At 41.5% G+C, this 24,189-nt stretch overlaps 2 protein-coding genes across 4 annotated transcripts in view; one reads left to right on the top strand and one right to left on the bottom strand.

The window, feature by feature from the left end:
- Window positions 1-209: 209 nt before the first annotated feature.
- EIF2S2 (eukaryotic translation initiation factor 2 subunit beta) lies at window positions 210-23,092 on the bottom strand. 2 transcript variants are annotated; one of them, XM_032295217.1, is made up of 9 exons: window positions 22,916-23,092; window positions 15,826-16,003; window positions 14,243-14,346; window positions 9,113-9,248; window positions 7,951-8,051; window positions 7,186-7,334; window positions 4,412-4,468; window positions 1,297-1,382; window positions 210-684 (listed from the first exon to the last, which is right to left on the bottom strand). In XM_032295217.1, exons 1-9 carry the CDS (start codon window positions 22,928-22,930, stop codon window positions 509-511), a joined length of 1,002 nt encoding a protein of 333 aa, XP_032151108.1. In that variant the 5' UTR covers window positions 22,931-23,092; the 3' UTR covers window positions 210-508. The 2 variants fall into 2 exon arrangements, with proteins under 2 accessions (XP_032151108.1, XP_032151110.1); XM_032295219.1 differs by lacking the exon at window positions 1,297-1,382.
- Window positions 23,093-23,110: 18 nt separating this feature from the next.
- The window catches only part of ASIP (agouti signaling protein), a 193,065-nt gene continuing 191,986 nt past the window's right edge, over window positions 23,111-24,189 (top strand). The window contains exon 1 of one of the 2 annotated variants that reach the window (XM_032295221.1): window positions 23,111-23,286. The gene's annotated coding sequence lies outside the window, so the exon portion shown is untranslated. The other variant, XM_032295222.1, reaches the window with a different exon arrangement.

Below are 24,189 nucleotides of genomic sequence, written 5' to 3'. Positions count from 1 at the left end.
TGGGAATCCCTGTCTACTTTAACTATGTATCTCAAGAGAAGTGGGGAAGGGAAATGGCTGCCCAGATGAAGTGCCTGCCATTGTCCAGTTTCTCAGGACAAGCATACAGAGACTTCGTAAGAGCCCAGGCACAAACTTATTTGGTTGGTTTTTTGCTGAATTCACCAAGGACAATTTTTATAGAAAAGAAAACTGAAGGACAAACCAAATTGAAAGAATCACTGTTATAATAACTTTAATTTATCTTGCATTTTACAGAAGTCTATGAACGATTTTAAAAAAGCACCTCCTTACCCCATATCACGTTTCTCTGACAGTTGTTAAAGTAGGCAACGAGTATGTCAACAGCTTGAGCGTCAGCGTCTTGCAAGGATTTCAGACCAACCACTCGCCAAAGAACTTGGCAGCCTTTTTATCTTGTTTTCAATATAATGGTATATCCACTCTGATGGCAAACCTGTCCAGCCACATCTCCACAACACTCTTTGCAAAATCAGTGATTAGCAAATTAGTTAGCTTTGGCACGGAGCTGTGCTCGCTTGCCCGTGACAGCCTGGAAGCCGGTTTTGATACTGGCAACAGAACATCTAGAATGACAAGTTTCGCACTGTAGGAAATAGAGTCGCGTGTCCTTCTGCAGGATTGTGTCTGGTGATCGGCATGTGTGACAAGTGACATATTCCTCTGTAAATAAAGCAACATACAGAATTACCTGGTGGCCGCAGTGAAGTAGAGAAGTTTCTGCCCTCTTAAATACATCTCCTACAATGAATTCCACAAGCCCAGGCGGAGACTTTACCTGAGCACCCAGATCAGGGAAGCTTAGCTATTCTAGGGGTAAAAAAACCACAAAGCTATCTGCTGTGATGCTTCCGGTACTAAAACATGGGTTGAATACTCAATGCCCCAGAATATAGGGAAGCCGGCCAGCTTGCTTATTCTTGGTTCTGTCTATAGGAAAGCCACTCAAATGTGTTAACAGATATGCCAATTATAAATAATTAGGAACAAAAGGGGACCAAGGCCAGGCCTGAATCACAGGCAGGTTTCTCTGACTTGGCTTTTAGCCCTACAATCAACCAGCAGCTTCAATCAGCTGGGCTTTCTTAAAAAATCCAAATCTTTCCCTTTAACCCTAGTTAGCAGTTAAGAGCCACCTCCCTTTCACTATCATTTCGTTTCTGATCTTTTTATGGTCAGCTTTTCCCCTCTCACTGTAATCAAATGGCTCTCCCTACAACACTGCAGCCTGATGAGAACATTTCAATGATTTAATGAAATTAATTACACACTTACTGATATATCTTCTTAAGACGTTTTCTATCTGTTTCTGTTGGAATCTTCCTTTGATTACAAGTTGGTTATTACCATCTATAGAACCACTATGAAAGAAAACAAATATATCTCCATTATTATTGTTTTTAACTAAAGGAACCAAATGCCAGCACCTTTATACATAATGAACTTAAAATACGTTCAGCAGCATAGGATAAACTCTAGGACCGGTGCTATACTAGCTGGTTTCTCAAAATCTAATTATGAGACAGGGGTCTCACTCTGTCACCCAGACTGGAATGCAGTGGCACGATGATGGCTCACTGCACCTTCACTCTCCCAGGCTCAAGCAATCCTCCCACTAAGCCTAGCAAGTAGCTAGGACTACAGGCAATCCCCACTGCGACCTGCTAGGTTTTTTTTTTTTTTTTTTTTTTTTTTTTTTTTGGTAGAGATGGAGGAGTTTCCCTATGTTGCCCAGGCTAGCCTTGAACTACTGGACTCAAGTGATTCTCCCACCTTGGCCTCCCAAAGTGCTGGGATTACAGGTCTAAGCCACCACGCCCAGCCTCAAAATTTATTTTTAATTAAATAGTTGGTGTCTAATGAGGTACCCATACTAATATCAAATCCAATTAAGCCTCTCGTGATAACAGATAAGTCTAAAACAAGCTGATTCCTTGTATGTGACAGTCCATCCAACAAAGGAGAAAACAGTTTTACTGAATCCATACCATATGTAAAGCAAGGGAGAGGAGAGAGCACGAAAACATGAAAGGGGCTACATTTGTTGTTGTTTTTTTTGTTTGTTTTTGTTTTTTTTTGAGACGGAGTTTCACTCTTGTTACCCAGGCTGGAGTGCAATGGCGCGATCTCGGCTCACCGCAACCTCCGCCTCCTGGGTTCAAGCAATTCTCCTGCCTCAGCCTCCTGAGTAGCTGGGACTACAGGCGCACACCACCATGCCCAGCTAATTTTTTTTGTATTTTCAGTAGAGACGGGGTTTCACCATGTTGTCCAGGATTGGTCTCGATCTCTTGTCCTCGTGATCCACTTGCCTCGGCCTCCCAGCATGCTGGGATTATAGGCGTGAGCCACCGCGCCCGGCCTACTTTTGTTTTTTAAAATTCTAAGCACCAAATATTTTGATTCAGTCATGGTTAAATGTATAGTTGATAAAAATATGCTAAAATTGACTGTGGTAGTAATACATATTAATTTTAATATGTGATCATATTAAAAACCATTGGGGCCAGGCATGTTGGCTCATGCCTGTAATCCCAGCACTTTGGGAGACCTAGGCGGGTGGATCACCTGTGGTCAGGAGTTCAAGACCAGCCTGTTCAATATGGTGAAACCCCGTCTCTTTTGTAAAAATACAAAAAAATTAGCCAAGCATGGTGGTGTGCACCTGTAGTCCCAGCTACTGGGAAGGCTGAGACAGAAGAATTGCTTGAACCTGGTAGGCAGAGGTTGCAGTGAGCTGAGATCACATCACAGCACTCTAGCCTGGGCAACAAAGTGAGACTCCATCTCCCAAAAAAAAAAAAAAAAACCACTGGATTGCAGATTTTATTTTTATTTTTTGGGGGTGTTTTAGGGTGGAGGTTAAAAAGACAAAAGAGAGAGGAGAATAGTTATCTGTTATGAGAGAGATGGACATCCAAGTGAGACTCCCCTAGACTGTATACTTTAAATTTGTAAGTTGTCAATAAAGCTATTTCAAGAAAAAAAAAAAACAGTTGAATCACAAGCCTCAGCTGTCAATGGTACTTAATGATAAACCGTTGACAAGCACTTTAGAGAAAGCAAAGCTTTGGGCTAGATATTATCATTCATTCAAAATTATAAATCATACAGTGAAACAACAAAATTCGGTCAGGCACAGTTAAATTTCATCCTCTATAGATTGTAACCCTTAATCTCCAGGTTACAGTGATTCCAATGCTTGATGTAGAAATTTTTTTTCATTCATTGTCAAAAGAAATAGAGTTTTCTCAACAACCCATTTAACCTACTGACCATAAGTTTACTGGCCACAACTTGTTATAATAGTTTATCCCACCTCTACAAAACCTGTAGATTATTCTAAGAAGTAGAAAAAAACAACACTAGCTTTTGCTCCTTCATTAGTTTGTGCAAATTATAAATAAACAATGATGGTAACAAATTCATATTCTATAACAGAGCCTACTATCCACCACGGTCAAGTAAATTACACCTTAGCCCCATATTAAGTGTAGCAAATCCCAAGTTTTAAGACAGTAGGAAGAGAACACCTTAATTATCTCTGTACTACCAGTGAGGCACAGGTATCAAGCCTGCTAGGTGGTGATCAAACTGCAAGGACAGACAGACCTGAGTTGTACCTATCTTGACCGTGCCACTAACTAGCTATGTGATCAACTACAACATCACTTTACTAAACCTGTTTCCAAACGTGAAGACAGGAATATTACTTCATAGATCTGCTGTGAAGACTGAGATGGCACTCAAAAAAGCACTTGGCACACAAGAGGTACTCTATGCATTAGTCATCATTATCATGACCTACTCTACATTACTTATTTTTAAAGGGACATTAGGCTTCCAGATAGTAGTCAAACTCATTGGCATGGGCTCCATGAGATCTTGGCCTTCCTGAATAGGAATGGACTTGCTCAGTGCCTTCAAAAGGTGCGCCTTAAAGACAGATAACTAGCTATTTCATCACAGATTCCTGTTTCAATGGTTTCTCCTGTGCCACTCATCAACTTACTAGCTGTATTTCTTCAATAGCCTGTTATCAATTTAGAAAACAAAAAGTCTGACTTAAGAAAATCGATTCCCCTAAAAATCTAATATTTGCTCCATAAAAAGACTCAAAAGTTTCAATTAGTAACAGGAAAGTCTAAACATGGCAGTACTGTGGTCCTCTTGTTGCTACAGCAGCAGACCTGTTCAGATGTCAGCTCTGTCCCCTATTCCTAAACAGCCAAGCTCTCCCACAGAAATGAAGTGATTTCATTCCTCCCCTGGCCTAAAAGTTTCTCTAATAATCAGGTGAATGTTTTCTCTAAGCATGTTACATATCCTTTTCAAGAGGTTCCTATGAAATGTCCAGTAGTACTGTATGTAAACATACATAGTTTCTTACCTTGTACCCAATTCAGCCAACAAAAATGCAAGGAGATGTTTGGGCTGACGATGTAATCTAAAAAGAAAATCAAATATATAAACCTTATCTTTCAAGGAACTCTCACCAAACTTCTAAAAAATCATTCTGTTCACTATTTTGATCTGTGATTACTTAGCTATTAGGTGAATTTCACTGCATAGTTTATTTAAACTTTGAAATAGAGATACAGTATATGACACCACTTCTTTTATTGTTAAGAGACAGGGTCTCACTGTGTGACCCAGGCTGGAGTTCAGTGATCACAGCTCACGGTAACCTCAAACTCCTGAGCTCAAGCAATCCTCCTGTCTTAGCCTCCCAAGTAGCTAGGACTATAGGTATGTGCCACTATGCCCAGCTAATTATTTCGTTTCTGTGTAGAGATGGGCTCTTACTATGCTGCCTAGACTGGTATGGAACTCCTGGCCTCAAATGATTCTCCTGCCACAGCCTCCCAAAGAGCCAGGATTATAGGTGTGTGCTGAGCCAGATACCATTTGTTTATACTTCAATGCCCATTAACACTGTATTACATTTCATGACTACATACATATAAGTAAGTGTCTAGAAACAAGGATGGAAAACATAAACACCAACATTAAAGAATAACAACTTCCTTTAGGAAGGAAAAAGGGACCAGGAAAAGAAACAAAAGTGGCCTTAATTATAACTATTAAACCACCTTTTTTCTTTTGTTCTTGAGACTATCATAAAATAGCATAAAACCCTCTTTTTAACAAAGTAAAGAGATCTCAAGCAAATGTGTCAAAAGTTCAACATATACCAAACCTAGGTGATGGATACTGGGATGTTATCAAACAAGCTAATATATATGTTAATCCACATATATTTCCTGTTTAAAATTTTCATTAAAAGTGTATGTCTAGAAGCATTCCATGGAAGGCTAACAGCAGAAAAATTAAAACAGCTTAAATATTCACCAATTAGGGCAGTGGTTAAATAAATCCATTCAAGGGTGTGTACTACTTTTAGAAAGATGTCAATATCCAAAAAAAAAGAAAGAAAAAATGTACATACAAATATAAAATAAACGCAAATACATAGCAATGCCATTCAATATTTTCATTTTTTAAATCTATACTATGGCACTGTTTGAACTTATTCCAACAAGCGCTACTATAACAATTTTTAAGCTATTTTTCCCCAAAATGCGATTGGTGAGAACTGGTAAAAATATAATAAAGTGGGTAAGCTTCTACATCGCTGGCAGGAGTATGAACTGGCACAACCTTGCTGGAAAGCAATTTGCTAATATTTGCCATAAAAATATCCATTCCTTTTAACTCAGCAATTTCATCTTGTCTTAAGGCTCTATTCTGAGCTACTACAAAGATGTATGTATAAAGATGTTTGGTGAAGTTTTGCCTCTGATAATAAAAACCTGGGAACAGCCATGTCCAACTTAAGGAACTGTTAGAATATGCTGTATAGCTATTTAAAACACTTATTCAGACTAATGACATGAGTCAAACTTTCACAATATATTGAAAAAATAGGTTAAAAACCAGTATGATAGCAATTTATTTTAAAAAGTACATAAAACTGACTGAACATCAAAATATTAATCTATGATAAATTGTCTACCTCTTAATGATGGACTTTGCAGATGATTTTTCATTTTCTTTAACATGTCTTTATCTTCTAATTTTTCTACAATGAATATATACTACTATTGTCATTAGCAAAAAAATTTAAACTATTTAAATATATGTAAGTAATGAAAACAAGTAGTTATCTCGGGTAGTAAAATTTTGAGTATTATCTCTTTTGTGTTTACCATTTTTTCTACAACAAGCATATATCACTTAGGAAACTGACCAACAAATAGATAAGGTTGGTTGCCCTAAGGAACCTGCCAGAAAACATGCAAATGAGAAGTTCAGAGAAAAGCCATTCCTGGACAGTAAGCTAGGGCTGACTCTGGCATAGAATGTGATGGTAATTAAGAAAGCTGCAATCTCATCAAATGTGTCCTGGCAATGATCATCCAAGGAAGAGGCGCACCAAATTCAGCCACTTCCCCTGAGCTCACTGCTTGCTTTAGAGGCCTATCCTAGACTGACTGATGAGCCTTTCCACTCCCTGGGCTCCCAAGGCTCCTGTCTGAGGACTACATTCAGCCTTCTCACTCTTCACTACATCTAGTTAAGATCCAACCTCAATGGATCAGCATGAGTTGATTTCTCTCACCTCTGGATGCACTAATAAAACAAGCTCTCCTGGGCAACACAGTAAGACCTACATTTCCACACACACACACACATACACACACTGGTTGGGCATGGTGGTGTGCACCTGTACTCTCAAAAATTAGTCGGGCATGGTTGTGTCCACCTGTAGTCTCAGCTACTTGGGAGGTTGTGGCAGGAGGATTGCTGAAGCCCAGGTGATTGAGGCTACAGTGAGCCATGATCACTCCACTGCACTCCAGCCTTGGGGACAAAGCGAGACCTTATATTTAATAATTTTTTTTTTAAAAAGCCCTGAGATTTATGAATTGAAACAACTGACAGACTTGAACTGTGAACTCCCTCAATCCCTACTCCTGTGTATTCTTTCCATCTATTAATAAAGTCATGTAGTAATGCATGTGTATATTTAATAAGAAGTGACGTATTTGCTGTTACGCAGTGTGACTTTTAACAGATAAGGACAATAAGGACATTTAACATTCTTAAAACTGCATTGAGAATCTGGTATTTGGGATGAAGGTACTCCATTAACCAACTCACAGTTTACAGATATCTGTAAAGTTGACAAAAGAAGTTTTCTTGGTTCCTACTCGGACGACCTGTGGAGGTTTCATGACAAATTTCCTTTTCTCCCCAGCAACCATATCTGGATTCTTTTCCCTCATGATGTTGAACACTCGATTCAGCAGCTATAAAAATAAAGTAGTATTCATGAACATGCTTGGTAACTATAGAAGTATAAAGTTCCCCTTTAAGTCACACTGCTTAACAGCAAATACGTCACTTCTTATTAAATATACACATGCATTACTACAAGTCTGGCAGTTCTTTGAGGGCAGAGATTCATCCCCAGCCAGCATTTGGTTCATTATTGATACTCAGCAACTCCTTATCCAAAGTGAAACGAATGAACAACTACTCATTCTGTTGCTTCTATGGGAAAAGTACATGACACATGGAAAAGATTCAGGAAAGCCCAAACGAGTAAACTCCAGACTATCCTGGCCCCAAATTAGCTACTCTGTCACTATTGCCCTCCTGATTTCTAGAGGGCTGCATACCCTCAGCAGTCCACGAATTCAGGTGGGGATAGTGAGTACTACTACAATGACTGCCGCACTCTGGGCAGGCTGCCCCACAGGTACACACCAGGAATTGCTGTGCACTGGCTGTGTGACCTCTCTGCATCTGTTTCACCATCAATCATTACTTTAATGGCCCTTTCAATTCAAGGAAGATTTATCTTGCTCTTCCTTGAGCATTAGTGAATAGCTTAGCCCCTTTTCACAACAGATTTTGTCTTACCTCCTCATATGTGTAGTCTCTTTCTGAGCCTGCCCAAGCAGGGCCTGTCTGATTACTGAATGAGATGCCATCATCTTTTTTGCTGTCTTCATCTTCTAGAGCTATAAATAACAAAGATTTAAGAATGAGGGGTGGGCCCTGCTATAATACAAAAGTGGGAGTGGGCCTAGAAAAATGAAGTTTCAAAGACATTTATCTTCCCTTCCACAGCTGCATTCTCAACAGCCTTAAGCATAAAGAAACCAAAGCTCACAACCCTTTTCCATAAAAATAGGGATGTTATGACTTTCAAAAAAGACCTTTTTTTTTAAAAAAAAAAAAAAAAAAAAAAGAAAAACTCTCATTTGTAATCTGAAAGGAGAAAAAAAAGACCCTTAATAGAGACCTCTCTAATTAGGAGTTTTTGCTAACACACTGAAAAGTTTCTTAATTTAACAAACCAAAGATAAAATAATGCATTAGAATAACTAGAGGAAAAAGAGTCCAACTGTTTTAAGTGCTTAGGAAACATCGACATCCATTAAAAACCCACCTACAGACTAAACTTCTCTAAAGACCCTATGGCATTTAAAAACTAACAAAGCTGTAAACAAAACATTTTAAAACTTTTAATTATTATTTTTTTTTTGGGGGGACGGAGTTTCGCTCTTGTTACCCAGGCTGGAGTGCAATAGCACGATCTCGGCTGACCGCAACCTCCGCCTCCTGGGTTCAGGCAATTCTCCTGCCTCAGCCTCCTGAGTAGCTGGGATTACAGGCACACGCCACCATGCCCAGCTAATTTTTTGTATTTTTAGTAGAGACGGGGTTTCACCGTGTTGACCAGGATGGTCTCGATCTCTTGACCTCGTGATCCACCCGCCTCGGCCTCCCAAAGTGCTGGGATTACAGGCTTGAGCCACCGCGCCCGGCCAACTTTTAATTATTTTAAAATCAGTAATTTTTCCAAGCCTGAATCAGTATGTTTTTAATGTAATCACAATTGACAAATTCTTTAACTGCCACTATCAAGCTAGACACTATTTCCTTTCAGCTTCCATTATCAGGCAATAGAAATAAGGGGCAAGAAAAAAAAATTTTAAAGCACTCCCCTCCCCCATCAAAGAGACTAGGCCAAAGGCTTGAGTAACCTACAAATGGGCTGCCGAGTCCTCAGCATTACCTTCATCTTTCTCTAGTATTTCATCCTCATCTGGGAACTTGACATTCTTCTTTTTCTTCTTTTTATTGCCAAGCATAATGTCAAGGTCATCCTCTGGTTCAGCTGGTTCTTGAACATCACTTTCAATCTTAAGATCCTAAGAAATTGAGATGAGTCTGAACATTTGATACTGGGACTATTCTTTTCTATTTATTTTATTACATTTTCTGCAGAGACAAGGAAGTCTTTGCTTTGTTGCTCAGGCTAGTCTCAAACTCTTGGCCTCAAGAGATCCTGCTGCCCTGGCCTCCCAAAGTGCTGGGATTACAGGCATGAGCCACCACACCCAGCCTGTTCTTTTATAAAAATGACATGGGACATTATTTTGGAGGGGGGGAAAAATCACATATTCTAAACTGAAGTTACAAATAAGAAACTCCTGTCAGAGATGGACCAAACTGGCTCACAGAGACTCTGCCATTTAAACTTTGAATTCTTTCTTTGAGACAGAGGTTCACTCTTATTCCCCAGGCTGGAGTGCAATGGCGCGATCTTAGCTCACCGCAACCTCCGTCTCCAGGGTTCAAGTGATTCTCCTGCCTCAGCCTCCTGAGTAGCTGGGATTAAATGCATTTTAGTAGAGATGGAGTTTCTTCATGTTGGTTGGGTTGGTCTCGAACTCCCGAACTCGGCAGATCCGCCTGTCTCATCCTCCCAAAGTGCTGGAATTACAGGCGTGAGCCACTGTGCCCAGCTAAACTGTGACTTCTTCAAGACATTTGTGGGATCTTTACTTCTCTCTCATTTCTTTATTCTTCAGCCTTAGGATCTTATAATTATTGTCCTTGTTTCCAAACCAGGCTACTGTCAGAATCATGTCAGAGGCTGGGCGCCTTGGCTCATGCCTGTAATCCCAGCACTTTGGGAGGCCAAGGTAGGTGGATCACTTGAGGTCGGGAGTTCAAGACCAGCCTGGCCAACATGGTGAAACCCTGTCTCTACTAAAAATACAAAACTTAGCTGGATGTGGTGGCCGGTGCCTGTAATACCAGCTACTCAGGAGGAATCACTTGAACCCAGGAGGCAGAGGTTGCACTGAGTCAAGATCGCACCACCAGACTCCAGCCTGCACAACAAGGGTAAAACTGCCTTAAAAAAAATAATCACTTGAGACACTTCAAGTTTAAATCTGATTGATGATCTTCAGCATGAGCAGGGTTCAAGAGTATTTTAAAGAAATTTGTAAGTGATTTTGATACAGTTATTAGGAAAGATTTTTCCAGGTGACACCAAATATGTGGTGTTTTTCCACACCAACCCTCTAATACCAATTAGGTGTCCTCCAGTTCAATTCAGACACACACTATCCAGAGTTATTATCAGATTTCATAGGTTTAAGGACTCAGTTCTACAAGACTGCCCTCGCTTCACAAACTAGTCACCATTTATTGGGTCCCCATGCTGCCTGCTTCTGTCCAACATGGCTATAAACTCGGAAGTTCCCACATTCCCCACCTAGAGTCAGTAATTTGCTAAAATGACTCATAGAACTCAGGAAAGTACTTACTATTGCCAGTTTATTATAAAGGATACAACCAGGAAACAGCTAAACATAAGCAATGCATAAGACATGGTATGGGGGCGGGAGCTGAGGTAGGGCAAGGAAGGCAGGCATGGAGCTGCCATACCAGGCATCCCCTTCCTAGCACCTTGGTGTGCTCACCAGCATGGAAGCTCTCCCAACCCATGTCTAGGGGTTTCATTACACAGGCATGACTATCATTGTTGTTATTATTTTCTTGAGATGGAATGTCGCTCTGTTGCCCAGGCTGGAGTGCAGTGGCATAATCTCAGCTCACTGCAACCTCTGCCTCCTAGGCTCAAGCGATTCTTCTGCCTCAGCCTCCCAAGTAGGTGGGACTACAGGCACGTGACAACATGCCTGGTTAATTTTTGTATTTTTAATAGAGATGGGGTTTCACCATATTGGCCAAGCTGGTCTGGAACTCCTGACCTTGTGATCTGCCCACCTCAGCCTCCCAAAGTGCTGGGATTACAGGCGTGAACCACCGTGCCCAATCACTGATTACATTATTAGCCACTAATGGCTGAGCTCAATCTCTAGACATTCCCTCTATGGAGGTGTCAGGGGGACCATCGAAAATTTCCAACCCTCTAATCATAGCTTTGTCTTTCTGGTGACCAGCCCCATCCTAAAGCTATCTAGGGATCCCCAGCCACCAGTCATCTCATTAGCATACTAAAGACCCTCTTATCACACCAAACACCCTCTTACCACTTTGGAGATTCCAAGGATTTTAAGAGTTGTGAGCCAAGAACACAAAGACCAAATATTTATTTTTGTTATACCACAGTCAGCCTGGCACCAGTCTGTGGCGTGGTCTTCAGGCATCAGTCCAATAAATGACATTATCAAAGAGGGAAAGGCAGAAGCCATGGGGAATTAGGATCAAGTGATAAATGGAGACAGTGAAGCTTGACCCCAAGATTAGTTGCTAGAGGCATGTATGTAAACAGGGCATATTAAAACCTAGAAATGAGTCATAAACATCCCAGAAGAGCAGAAAAGGCCAGTCTGTTTCCAGCTTTCTAATTTCTCCTTCCCTCCACCAGCTTATCCAGCTCCCTATCCTGAAATGTGCTGTCAACCTTACTCATCAATTAATATCTGTTTTATGTGTGCTGAACTGGGGGAATAGCTACAGTTATTTCAGAAATCTTACCAGCAGAAAAGTCAGAATAGCTGGGAGTAAATAAAGTTCAGATTTGGGATCCCAAATCTAGCTTTGTAGTTTTAGTGCCATATGTGGCTATCAAGACCAATCTGCCCATGGTATTAGCTACATACTATACAAACAGGAAACCAGATACTGACCTAATTTCTAAGTCAATAAATAAGAACTTAGAAATGCTGAATATAGATTAGCACACACTAGCCAACTTCTAGCACTACACTATTAATTTTATTCCAGTAAGATCTACTTCCATACTGATGCCAAGAGTATGGAAGTACCTCCAGCAGGAGGTGGAGAACGGCAAAAAGTATTTTCCTTTTCTTTTTTTTCTTTTTTTGAGATGGAGTTTCACTCTTGTTGCCCAGGCTGGAGTGCAATGGTGCAATCTCAGCTCACCACAACCTGCGCCTCCCGAGTTCAAGTGATTCTCGTGCCTCAGTCTCCCAAGTAGCTAGGATTACAGGCATGTGCCACCACACCTGGCTAATTTTGTATTTTTAGTAAAGACGGGCTTTCTCCATGTTGATCAGGTTGGTCTCGAACTCCCAACCTCAGGTGATCCACCCGCCTTGGCCTCCCAAAGTGCTGGAATTACAGGTGCGAGCCACTGTGCCTGGCCTATTTTTCCTTTTTTTTTTTGGAGACAAAATCTCGCTCTGTCACCCAGGCTAGAGTGCAGTGGTGCAATCTCAGCTTACTGCAACCTCTACCTGCTGGGTCCAAGCGATTCTCCTGCCTTAGCCTCCTGAGTAGCTGGGACTACAGGTGCACACCACCACCCCAACTAATTTTTGTATTTTTAGTAAAGACAGGGTTTCACTATGTTGGCCAGGTTGGTCTTGAACTCCTGACCTCAGGTGATGTACCTAACTCAGCCTCCCAAAGTGCGGGGACTATAGGTGTGAGACAGCACACCCAGTCTGCAAGAAGTATTTTTCAAGGGTTTTCAAAAGCCCTGTGATGGTCTGAAAATTCAGGTCACAGAGTAGCCCAAGATCTCAAAAACACAAATTATTATGTCCATGCCTTGCCTGATGACCAGGATACCTGTAATGCCCTCTTACGTTCTGACTTCAAAAACAGTATTCAAGCACTTATTCAGAGCGAATCTCCTGATAAAAGCTGCTGGAGGAATCAACCAACAAAGCCTTGTTAACCAAGATTTTCTGTGGCACATCTCTGTGTCACCCTGTTATCCAGGATATTTAAATCCCATTTTTCAGTATAATCTGATTATTTTTCTCAATTTCTCTATAGAAGAAGGAAAAGAGAATGCTCAAACAGGGAGAAAACAACATGAATCCAAACAAAACCAGCTTGTTCTCAAGGATTCTAAATTATCCTTGAACTAAAATATCTCTGCAAACAGGAAATTTCAGTACTCTAGCAATTAGCACACGATGCTTGACTCACTGTAATCACTAAAACATATTTACTGAATTAACTAAGTCATAAAATTATGACATTATTTCTAAAACTCAATGAATTACTGTATACGTTTCCTGCTACATGTGGCTATACCTTAATCACTTGAGTTTGAGCAAATAAACTACTTACCAAAGAAAATTTTTAGAGGGCACAAAACGAGACATTTGGTGTATGTTCCTGTTGTGTGTGCTCTCTCTCTCTCTCTCTCTCTCTGTGTGTGTATGTGTATTGCTATTATTTTGGGTTTTATAAATAGATGTGTGGATTCTGCTAAAGTGATTCCTAGGCAGGGTCTTTAAAATGGAACTCTAGGGAGGAGAACAGATCTTCAGCTCCTTCCCCTGTCACCCATCCACCTACCCTTCCTCATATTCACCTGCCTGCCCACCTGTTACTCCCTGTCCAAAAGAATTTCCATATATTTTCATTAGAAATCAATTCAGTAATAAGATTCACAGGGTCTCAAGTACCCACAAGATCAGAGAACTCCATAAAACTGGCCTGAGTGCTCTGGTTTGCCTACAGGCCACACTGTCATCAGCTACCAACCACCACTGTCATTCATTCTTTGCTGCTTAGAGGTACACATATGAATTTTGTGTATATTCAATATGCTACCAAAAGTTGAACAGAAGAAACCAAAGGAATATTTGCTCAATAGTATTTCTCACTCATAGAAATATCTCTCTGCAGCCAAAAATCTCAGCATGGTTAAACACAAGGGATATTTTTTTTATCATCTTGATGGCACACAATACAATATGTAAGACCTAAATTTAAATTCCTTGAACCACAGTCCCTTTAAGATACCTAGTCAGACACACTCTTAAGAAAATGACCCTACCAGTGGCAACTAAGTGCTAATAATAAAAGCAAAGCTAGTCAGAGATGAGTCAAAGGGAGGGAAACAGCCATTAGCAACCTTGCAAGAGGTCAAATTTTACCTTCAACAAGAAAGCAATACTACCTTTACACCTTCTTCAGCTTCATCAATATCAAATATCTTTTTAGTTTTTTTCTTCTTTTTCTTTTGATTAAAGAAGTTCAAGTCATCTAGATCATCAGAAGCATCTAGAAAGACCAAGGTATAATTATTAACAACTAAAAGGCAAAGCATCACATTATGAGTTACACAAACATATTTCAGCAATTAATCAAGTCACCAGAAAAGATTATTAATTAGTCCCTCCACAATCACAAAAGTTATGGTTCTGAAAAACAAAATGGTAGGTCATCTCAAAGATCTATAGGAACAATCTGGTTAGGAGACCATGTCGAGAATATTTATTTAGTAATCTGACCATACCACTCCTAACTGTTCCCAAGACAACGTCAGAACTCTAACACAATTTCCAACTCTCCAGCTTTATCTCCTACTTCTGCTTCTTGTCTTCCTCACTTCCCACCCTTCAATCCCTGGTTCTAACCATACTGAACTACTTTCAGGTTCTAGTGCAATATATGTGAGGTCCCTCACCTCCAAACCTTTCCTGTGGGCCCCCTTAAGTCCATCTTATAGGATCTCGGTTAAATAACTTCTACCAAAGCCTTCTGGTAGCTTATCCACCTTTTCCCACAACTGGGTTAGGTATTCCCAGAGTGCTTGGATAGTATCTTCTGCTTATCCCAACTGAGGTACTTATTACCAGCTTGCTTATCTAATCTATCTCCCTACTAGATACTAGGAGGCTATGCCTTGTTCACCTAATTTGTACTGCCTATCAACATTTTATTGACTCAATTAATCATCGAAAGGCCTAACAAATTATTTCACATTAAAATAAGGCTGCACAGTAAATACAAGTATCAGTGAAATTTTACCTACTGTTATTGAGTAATAATAGATTCTGTTCAAGTTTTCCATTTGATCTGCCATGTTATAAACTTGAAATATTTTAGGATCCCTCTGCTACAAAGTTTTTCAAGAAACTACTTACAAATCCATTTTATCTTATGACAACAGGAATGAGTTACTTTCCAAGTTTGTTTTAAACATGTAGAAGACACTTAGCACAGGGTAGATGCTCAATGAATGTCAGCTATCTCTATCCCAGCACAGTGTTATATTCAACAGACACAAATAATCATAGAATCATTTCTCTCTCTCTAATAGTCAAATTATGCCTATGTTACAGCACAGAGGTACGTAACTAAAGCTGGTGTCTAACCCCAAGCACTCAAGGCTATAATTTTAATCTCTCATACACATTTTCAGACTTGCTAAGACACAAAACTACCTTATTTCTTTCTGCCTACATTCAAATACAACTACCATTCAAGTTAGAGAAGAGACCTGACCAGTTAAACTGGAAAACCAGTTCTGGAATGGCAAGGTTTCATCATCTTTGCAATGCATGAATTAAATGGCAACTTCCCTGCAACCAGCCTATCAGAAATCTGAAAAGGTCCATTGCACAGAGACTACTGATGGCCTTGACTTCACTGAAACAACCTTAGCAGGCTGAGAGGTCACTGCATATACGAAAGTCAAAACACTGATAGAACCAGGGCTTCTAGGACAACAGTAACTCTCTCACATCAACCACTAACCTTTTTTCCTACTGTCCTCTTCATCAGCTTCCAAATCTTTGTCCTCAGTTGGCTCTGGCTCCACTTCTTTTGTTTCTGAAGGCTGGGTTTCCTCTGTTTGAGTGTCCCCTTCCTCATCTAACATAAAAGGCTTCTTCTTCTTCTTTTTCTTCTTGCTCATGGTAGGATCAAAAATCATCTGTTCAGAAGACAAAAAAAAAAAAAGGGATCAAGTGATTGTTTTTAATGACGTTGACATTCCAAATATGCTTTATCCTCAAAATGCATACTCTTACAAGTAAAAGAGTGTATGATACACTAAAACATCAAAGGGGAGTTTATCAAAAAATAAACTGTCCACCCAACCTTCTTGAACAAAACATCAGGGGTCGGGGAAAGGGGGAATTGAAACATGTATATGTCTTTCCATTTGTAAAGTATCACAAGAGACTTCACTTTCAGTTTCATGAGCAAATTTGGGCATTTGAATAAACCATGGAATTTAGAGAAGGGACTTTTGCAGCAACCTATGCTATGCTTCTTACTTTATAGATATAGGAAAATAATACCCAAGTGGGGTATAAATTTTTTTTTTCTTTCTTGAGACAGGGTCTCACTGTTACCCAGGATGGAGTACACTGGCATGATTACGGCCCACTGCAGCCTCAACCTCCTGGGCTCAAGTGATCCTACTATATTAGCACCCCAACCCCCAAGTAGCTGGGACCACAGGCATGTGCCACCATGCCCAGCTAAGCTTTTTATTTTGTAGACACTGGGTCTCCCCGTTGTCCACTCTGTTGTCCCGGGTGATAACGAACTGCCAGGTGCAAACAATCCTCTTACCTCGGCCACTCAATGCAATGGAATTCTAGGTGTAAGCCACTGCACCTGGCCAGGGGTACAACGTTTTATTCAAGGTTGGTAACATGGGGCTGCTACAGAGAGACTTCAGAGACTTTTGCCCTGATTTAAAAAAAAATTTTTTTTGGCCAGTTGTGTGGCTCATGTCCATTATCCCAGCATTTGGGAGGCTGAGGTGGGCGGATCACCTGCGGTCAGGAGTTCGAGACCAGCCTGACCAACATGGAGAAACCCCATCTCTACTAAACATAGAAAATTAGCCAGGCATGGTGGCGCATGCCTGTAATCCCAGCTACTTGGAAGGCTGAGGCAGAAGAATTGCTTGAACCTGGGAGGCGGAGGTTGCAGTGAGCGAGATTACACCATTGCACTCCAGCCTGGGCAACAAGAGCAAAACACCATCTCAAAGAAAAAACGAAACAAAAAAAATTTAACTTCATCCTGAAGTTCAGACAATCTTCAAGAAAATCCAGGGTCAGGCATGGTGGCTTGAGCCTGTAATCCCAGCACTTCGGGATGCCGAGGTGGGCGGATCACGAGGTCAAGAGATTGAGACAATCCTGGCCAACATGGTGAAACCCCATCTCCACTAAAAATACAAAAATTAGCTGGGCGTGGTGGCGTGCACCTGTAGTCCCAGCTACTTGGGAGACTGAGCCAAGAGAATTGCTTGAACCCGGGAGGCAGAGGTTGCAGTGAGCCGAGATTGCGCGACTGTATTCCAGCCTGGTGCCTGGGAACAGAGTGAGACTGTCTCAAAAAATAAATAAATAAAAGAAAATCCATCAGCAATTCTTCATATAGCAAATCTCTGAGTAACAGAAACCTCTATAAACATTTTACTCTGCTTTTTGTTTATGAAATGTTAAAGGTTTTTTTTTTTTTTTTTTTTTTTTAAATGAAACAGGGTCTGGCTCTACTGCCCAGGTTGGAGTGCCCTGGCATGATCTCAGCTCACTCCAACCTTGACCTCCCAGACTCACGCCATCCTCCTACCTCAACTTCCTGAGTAGCTGGGATTACAGATGCGCACCACCACACCCAACCAACTTTTGTATTTTTAGTACAGACAGGGTTTTACCATGTTGCCCACGCTGGTCTTAAACTCCTAGGCTCAAATGATCCACCAGCTTCAGCCTCCTAGTGTTAGGATTCACAGGTGTGAGGACCATGCCTCACCCCCAAATTATCTTATTTTTACCTAAATGTCCACTATAGAATAAGTTTTAATTTGTAGACTATCTGCTTGCACTGATCACTTAAAGCAAAGTTATTTTAGACATTATAGTTTAAACAACATACAGGGCAGACATCTGACAGAGTAGAAAGTACAGGGTCTTTGAAGTCAAACAGAACTGAATTCAAATCTCAAATACTTTTTTCCTAAGCCCCTTACCAATCTCTGTCTACATTCTATTAACACCGTGCTTAAATTCAGCATTTTGCCCAACAATCTGCTGTCAACAGTGTAGTAGTAAAGTGTTTAAAAGCCAGTCGGGTGTGGTGGCTCACGCCTGTAATCTAACCACTTTGGAGGCCAAGACGGGCGGATCACCTGAGGTCGGGAGTTCAAGACCACCCTGACCAACGTGGTGAAACCCCGTCTTTAAAAAATAAATAAAAATATCAAAAAACAAAACAAAACAACAACAACAACCAAAAATAAATAAATAAATAAAAGCACAAGTCTGGAGCCCATCTGACTGGATTCAAGTTCTGACTATGGCTTGTACTTATGTTATTCCACACCTCATATGTAAAATGGAGACAAGCAGCGGAACGACAAACCATACAAGGTTACTGGGGGGCTTAAACAAGTATGTAAATATAAAACCCTTGCCATAGTGCCTGGCACATAAGTACTCAAATAAATATTAGCAACTGCAATTTATATAATACTTTACCATTCACAAAGCATGGTTTTCTCTTGATTCCTATCACTGAAATTTCATCAATTCAGGTGCTCTAATTTTCCAAACGTATAAAACTCTCAAAAATTTCCCAAAATGGATTCTAACATAAACTTATTTATGTTCCAAGTTCATTAAGGAAACTAGACTGAAACCAAGCTATAGTCTGTAATAAGGTAATATAGTTACTGTCCCTGCCCAGTAGAGAAGTATGGTATTTGCAAAGCATTTTCAAATATGTTTTCCAACTTTAACAAGGACCCAATTCTATAAATAATTAAATCTGAAATGCAGTCAGTCTGAAGAATATTATCTGGCTAACTTAAAGAAGTGTCCCTACCAAGACAGAAGAGCAAAGAGGAAAGAGTCCCCCACTGCTGATCTACTATTGAGCTCTGGGTCGCCCTACAAGGAGTACAGCAGTATTACAGGGAAGTTAGCTACATTTCATCCTCATTCTTGAAATAGGGAGACTTGGCAAAAGGACAGACAAAACTCTACACACTATAAATTTGGTTCTGGAAGGGATTACAAGCCATTTATTGCATTTTTTTCAAGCATCAAGTTCCCTAAAATATTAATTGCCTTTTAACCATTATTCATCAAGACAGACCAAAGATGGAAAGGATCCTGATATCACCAGAGGACAGCTTCATAAGTGCCTTCTTATCCCCTGAAAAACCTTATTTTGTTCTACAGGTAAACAGTTTGGTTGTAGCCTTATAAAGGATAATAAACATGTTGGAATCATACATTGAAATAACATCTCTCTCAATTACTGTCTGGATATGTAACATACAACTCATTGCCTAATTTTATTCATACCATCCTGCAAAGTAGAGTTTACAAACAAGGAGCGGGGATCCCAAAGCAGTACCCAAAGCAGAACTCCCCAAAGAACAAGCCCATATCAGTCTTGACTAATATCATGGCTTTTTAAGACTTTCATTATAAGACTTTCAAATTATAAGCTGACTACACTCCAAATGGGTTTTCTTTTATGACACTAGTTTGGATTTGAAAAGTAAATAGCTGTTGACAGTGCACTTATGGAAAACTACAGAATCACTTCAGTTATATTTTAGGTTCACAACAAAGCCTTCAAAAGCATAAATTTTCTATTTTCAACTTCTCACGTTTGGTTGGAGAGAGCAAAGAAAAGGTATACCAGCTAAAATTACCCTGAAATGCTTCATCAAATTAGAAGTCTCTTCTCATAGATTATACCTTACCCAAGAAATCACCTTTGTAGTCATACTACACCCAGAAGCAGGTGTGAGTCACAAAAGAACCCACAGAGAAGCAAAGCATTGATCTAAAAGTTCCTTCCAAGGATGACCAGAACAAATGCTAAGTGTTGCCATCTCTGTGTGATAGGATTGTGAGATCTTTTTTTTTTAGGGACAGGGGTCTCACTATGTTGTCCAGGCTGGAATGTAGTGGCTAACCTCAATTATAATTATAGCACACTGCAGCCTCAAACTCCTGGTCTAAGTCTTCTTCTAAGTAGCTGAGATTTAGATTCTGAGATTTTTCTTTGTATTTTTCTGTGTTTCATAAACTTTATACAACACACATCCCATTTTGAACCAAAAACTTTTTTAAAGCTTCTTTTTGCCAAAACACCTTACCACATTTTATGAAAAATCAATGTTCTGACACCTTATGAATGGGGCCTAGTAGTAAGCAAGCAAGCATTAATTATTAATGCTGCTTTTAAAAAATGGTCTGAAAAATAGTGAATGCCTATAGATTAGGGGATTTTTCTTTTCCCTTACCAGGTAGCAGCCATATTTCTAGGATTCTGCTTTCTAAAGATCGTGGTTCCAAGCTGAGAGGCTAAGGCAGGAAGACTGCTTGAGGCCAGGAGTTCAAGACTAGCTTGGGCAACAAAGCAAGACCTCATCTCTACAAAAAACTTAAAAATTAGCAGGTGTAAGAACATGCGCCTGTAGTCCCAGTTCCTTGCAAGGCTGAGGCAGGAGGATCCCTTGAGCCCAGGTGACACAGGCTGCAGTGAGCTATGATTGTGCCACCGCACTCCAGCCTGGGCAACAAGAGTGAGACCCTGACTCAAAAAAAAAAATAAAAATAAAAATAAAACCACAGTTCCATTAGGTTGAAAAGGGTTTTATGTTTTGGTGAGTTTTTGGCTTAATTGCCAGGTTTAAAAAGAAATGTGTGCAGTTTATAAGAAAAAAAAAAAACCCAGAAATATGAAGAAAACAGAAAATTATTTTTTAATAGTAGCCTCTTTAATCCTCTAGACTGACCCACCAGGCAAGATTACTTGCATTCTGGGAAGTCCCTGGCAGTTAATATATCATTTTCAAGTACAGATTTTATCCTCGAAAGTCAGTACAGTAGCCAGAAGTTAAAGAAATGGCCTAAGGGTCGGGTGCGGTGGCTCATGCCTGTAAACCCAGCACTTTGGGAGGCCAAGGAGGGTGGATCACCTGAGGTCAGGAGTTCGAGACCAGACTGGCTAACATGGTGAAACCCCGTCTCTTAAAAAAATTAAAAAAAAGGAAATGGCCTAAGAACACTTATCTAGTCAACAGCACTAGAGGAACCAGACTCTACACCCTATTCTTCAAATTCTATTCTATTCTCCCTCTACTCCTAACTTCTATCTGGCAGAATAGAAGCCAAACACCAAGGTTCCAGTCCTGCTTTCTGTGTGATCTTGGACAAGTTAATCTCCCTCAGCCCTGGTTTCCTGTAAAACGAAGTCGTACTGTCAACTTAAGTGCCAAACTGCTTAATACTTTATTGACTTTCAAAGTCCTATGTTGAAATGCTGCTTCTGCCATCTCTACTTCACAAAACTGTTCATCCATCAGTAATATAGTCATACTCCCCTTCTTTCAAAACCTGATCCTACTGATAGAAATGATCCCTCTAGCCCTCCAAGTCACTATGTTGATGGCCCCATTTCTACCTTGTGTGTCAACTAGTAGTTGACCATACACAGAGTAACACCCCACGGACTCTTGCACTATGTGCAGTATTTGCCAAAGGTTATGAGAAATTTGAAAAATGAGTAGAAACAAAATAGGTGTGAAATACTGCCACTCTCAGAACTTTTGAAATACAGCAGCCTAGAGCAATGTCTATCATAACCGCTAAGGACCATCTACAAACTTTCTCTAAGCTACTGAGATCCTCCTAGTCATCTACACGGAAGCAATATTGCACAGATCTGGAATCTTACCACTGGCTCAGCCACTTAGTCTTTGATCATGGGCATTATACAACTCAGAGAGCCTCAGTTTTTTCATCTCTAAAATGGGCATAACAGTAGACCTATTTTACAGGACTGTTGCAAGAACCAAGTAAGAGACTGGAATCCCCTTCAGAATACATTCTCAATTCCTTAACTTCGTCTTCACAGCCCTCCATGAACTAGTGCTTCAAGTGTTCACCCCTTAACTCTAACAGAAGAATATTCCACTTCCTGTGGGCACATTTACTGGCCTTTCTCGACCATTCCTTTGCCCTTGTGATCGAGGCTTCCTACTGCCTAAGAAATCCTCAATACCGGTCAGGGCCTCCCCCAATGTTAAGCAACACCTGCGAGTACTTAACATCAACTTCATTTTAAGTCTTTAGAAGTTATACCGACTAGAATAAATCTGGGGGAAAGGGATTTGAGGAAATGCGGTGAGATCCAAGCACCACGGTAGAAAAAGATCCAGCCAGCTTCACAGCCCGGACTTCCCGCTCAAGTCGCTGGGAGCCCTCTGTTAAGGGAAGCTCGGGGGCTAGCCTGGAAACTTTCCGGGAAGGCTAGTCACTTCCTGAGGCTGCAGGATATTTTTCTCTCGTTCTAAGCCCATCACCCCATCGTCTTTTTAAAAAACAATGCTAGGAAGGCAAACAAGGGCGGGATACCAGCCCCGACAAGACAGCCTAGAAAGTTTTAACGAGGGCGTTCTATCAAGCCAAGAGAGGTTCCTCGCGGCACCCAGGAAGGCGAGCTGGGGCAGCAGTGCCCAGCAGAAAGAAATGCAGGGATCACCAGCCCCAGTCTCATTCGGGGCATTAACTGGGCACTCGAGCCCCTTCAGGGAGGGCGACTCAACGTGTGCTCTCCATTCCGGAAATGCCAACCACAGCAGGAGGTCCGCCTCGGCGCCACCGCCCTGAGGAAAGCGGGCTGCGGCCAAGCCTGCGGCTCCGGAGTCCTCGCCGGCTCCGCAGCTCCGGGCCGTCTAGGCCCGGCTGCCCCACATGGCGGCGGCCGGCTACTAGGCCGCAGGCCCGGTCTCCCACACTGGAATGGGTTCTGCTTCCCGCCTCAGTCCTTAGCCCTAGCGCCGGGCTCAGGCCCTCACCTCGTCTCCAGACATGGCTGCGGCTCTAGTGGGCTCGGCTCGGACGGGAAGTCAGACGGGTCAGCCCCAGGTTCCGGCGGCAACGCTGCTCCTGCCGATACCTCTTCCACCACCGCACCAGGCTCTTGCATCAGCGAAAGGGAACGACACCCCGCCCTCTCCTCCAGGCTGGAAATGCGCCTGCGCAGAGCTCGCCAGGCGCAGGCGCGCAGAAGAACCAACCCGGCGTGGTTCGTGTGGCGCGAGTTATCAGGCGGCGCTGCGCCGCCAGGCATGCCGGGACTTGTAGTCAGTCTATAAGACGCTGTCGCTTGCGCGGCAGCTGACCAGCGACCCGTCGCGATGTTCGAGCGAGCGGCAAGCGGAAGAAGGTTCGGTTGTTGGTAGTGACCATTACCTCAGCCTTTAAGAATGTTCTGCGCTGCTTGTAGAGTGAATTGGGGGCCGTTCCTCCTGGGTTAAGGTAGCGTGTTAGATACCGAGTCATATGAACCCGCTGGAGCTTTAGTTTCCCGCATGCCCCTGGGGCGTCCTGGTGTTTGAGAAATTCTGAGTTGAAGCTGGAGGCGCGCAAGTCAGTTTTTACTTCATAAGAAATTTGACGGCTGGTTTTCTGCGTGGTAGGTCAGAAACCAAAGTATCTCCCCTGTCTTCTCTTAGGAGAGAAGGCGTCTCCTGAGGAGAATTAAACAAGCCAGAGGCAGCTGTCGGGAAGCCTCAAAATACTTGTTTATGAAGCCTGAACGCTCTGGGTGCACCATGTAGTTTCCCTTGAGACCTAACAACAGCAGTGACCCTTTAGGGAGCTGTTACTGTGGCTCGAGCCAAAGACCGTCGAGAACACTCCTGTAGTTGGACAAAGTTGGGTCTATGGTTTTGCAAGGAGGGTGGTACACTGTGGAGAAACAGCGGGACGTCTTGGGAAGAGGGTGTTGGAAAGAATTTACAGGATTTGAGCATCTGTTAGGTAATTTGGGGGAGGGTTTAAGGAATGTGAAACACAGTGAAAATAAATGCAGCCCATGATGGCGGGAAGCCAGCTGGCGCTATTAACTAGGATGTTGCTGAACACTTAACAATTTCACAGAACACCAACTTCAGACAAGGCCATTCTGTGACCACGGTGGGTCAAAACAAAAACAAAACCACTCCACAACTATGTCTGAATATAAACAAAAAGAAACATTGTGCCAACCACAGAAAAAATGACCAGATATGCTATCTCTATCCTTTTTTTTTTTTTTTTTTTTTTTTTTTTTTTTTTTTTTTTCTTT

This window comes from Sapajus apella, unplaced genomic scaffold, assembly GCF_009761245.1.
Source record: "Sapajus apella isolate SASKATOON/1434 unplaced genomic scaffold, GSC_monkey_1.0 scaffold33, whole genome shotgun sequence".
NCBI lineage: Eukaryota > Metazoa > Chordata > Mammalia > Primates > Cebidae > Sapajus > Sapajus apella.
Note: the sequence above shows the minus strand (reverse complement) of the source record. Positions and strands in the feature narration are given on the sequence as shown.

What these genes read in the sequence shown, in the direction of transcription:
- EIF2S2 (XM_032295217.1), bottom strand. An exon ending in AGAGGACAGTAGGAAAAAAG is followed by an intron (nt 14,347 to 15,825) that starts GTTAGTGGTTGA and finishes TGGTCTTTCTAG; the next exon opens with ATGCTTCTGATGATCTAGAT. An exon ending in AAGCTGAAGAAGGTGTAAAG is followed by an intron (nt 9,249 to 14,242) that starts GTAGTATTGCTT and finishes TCAATTTCTTAG; the next exon opens with GATCTTAAGATTGAAAGTGA.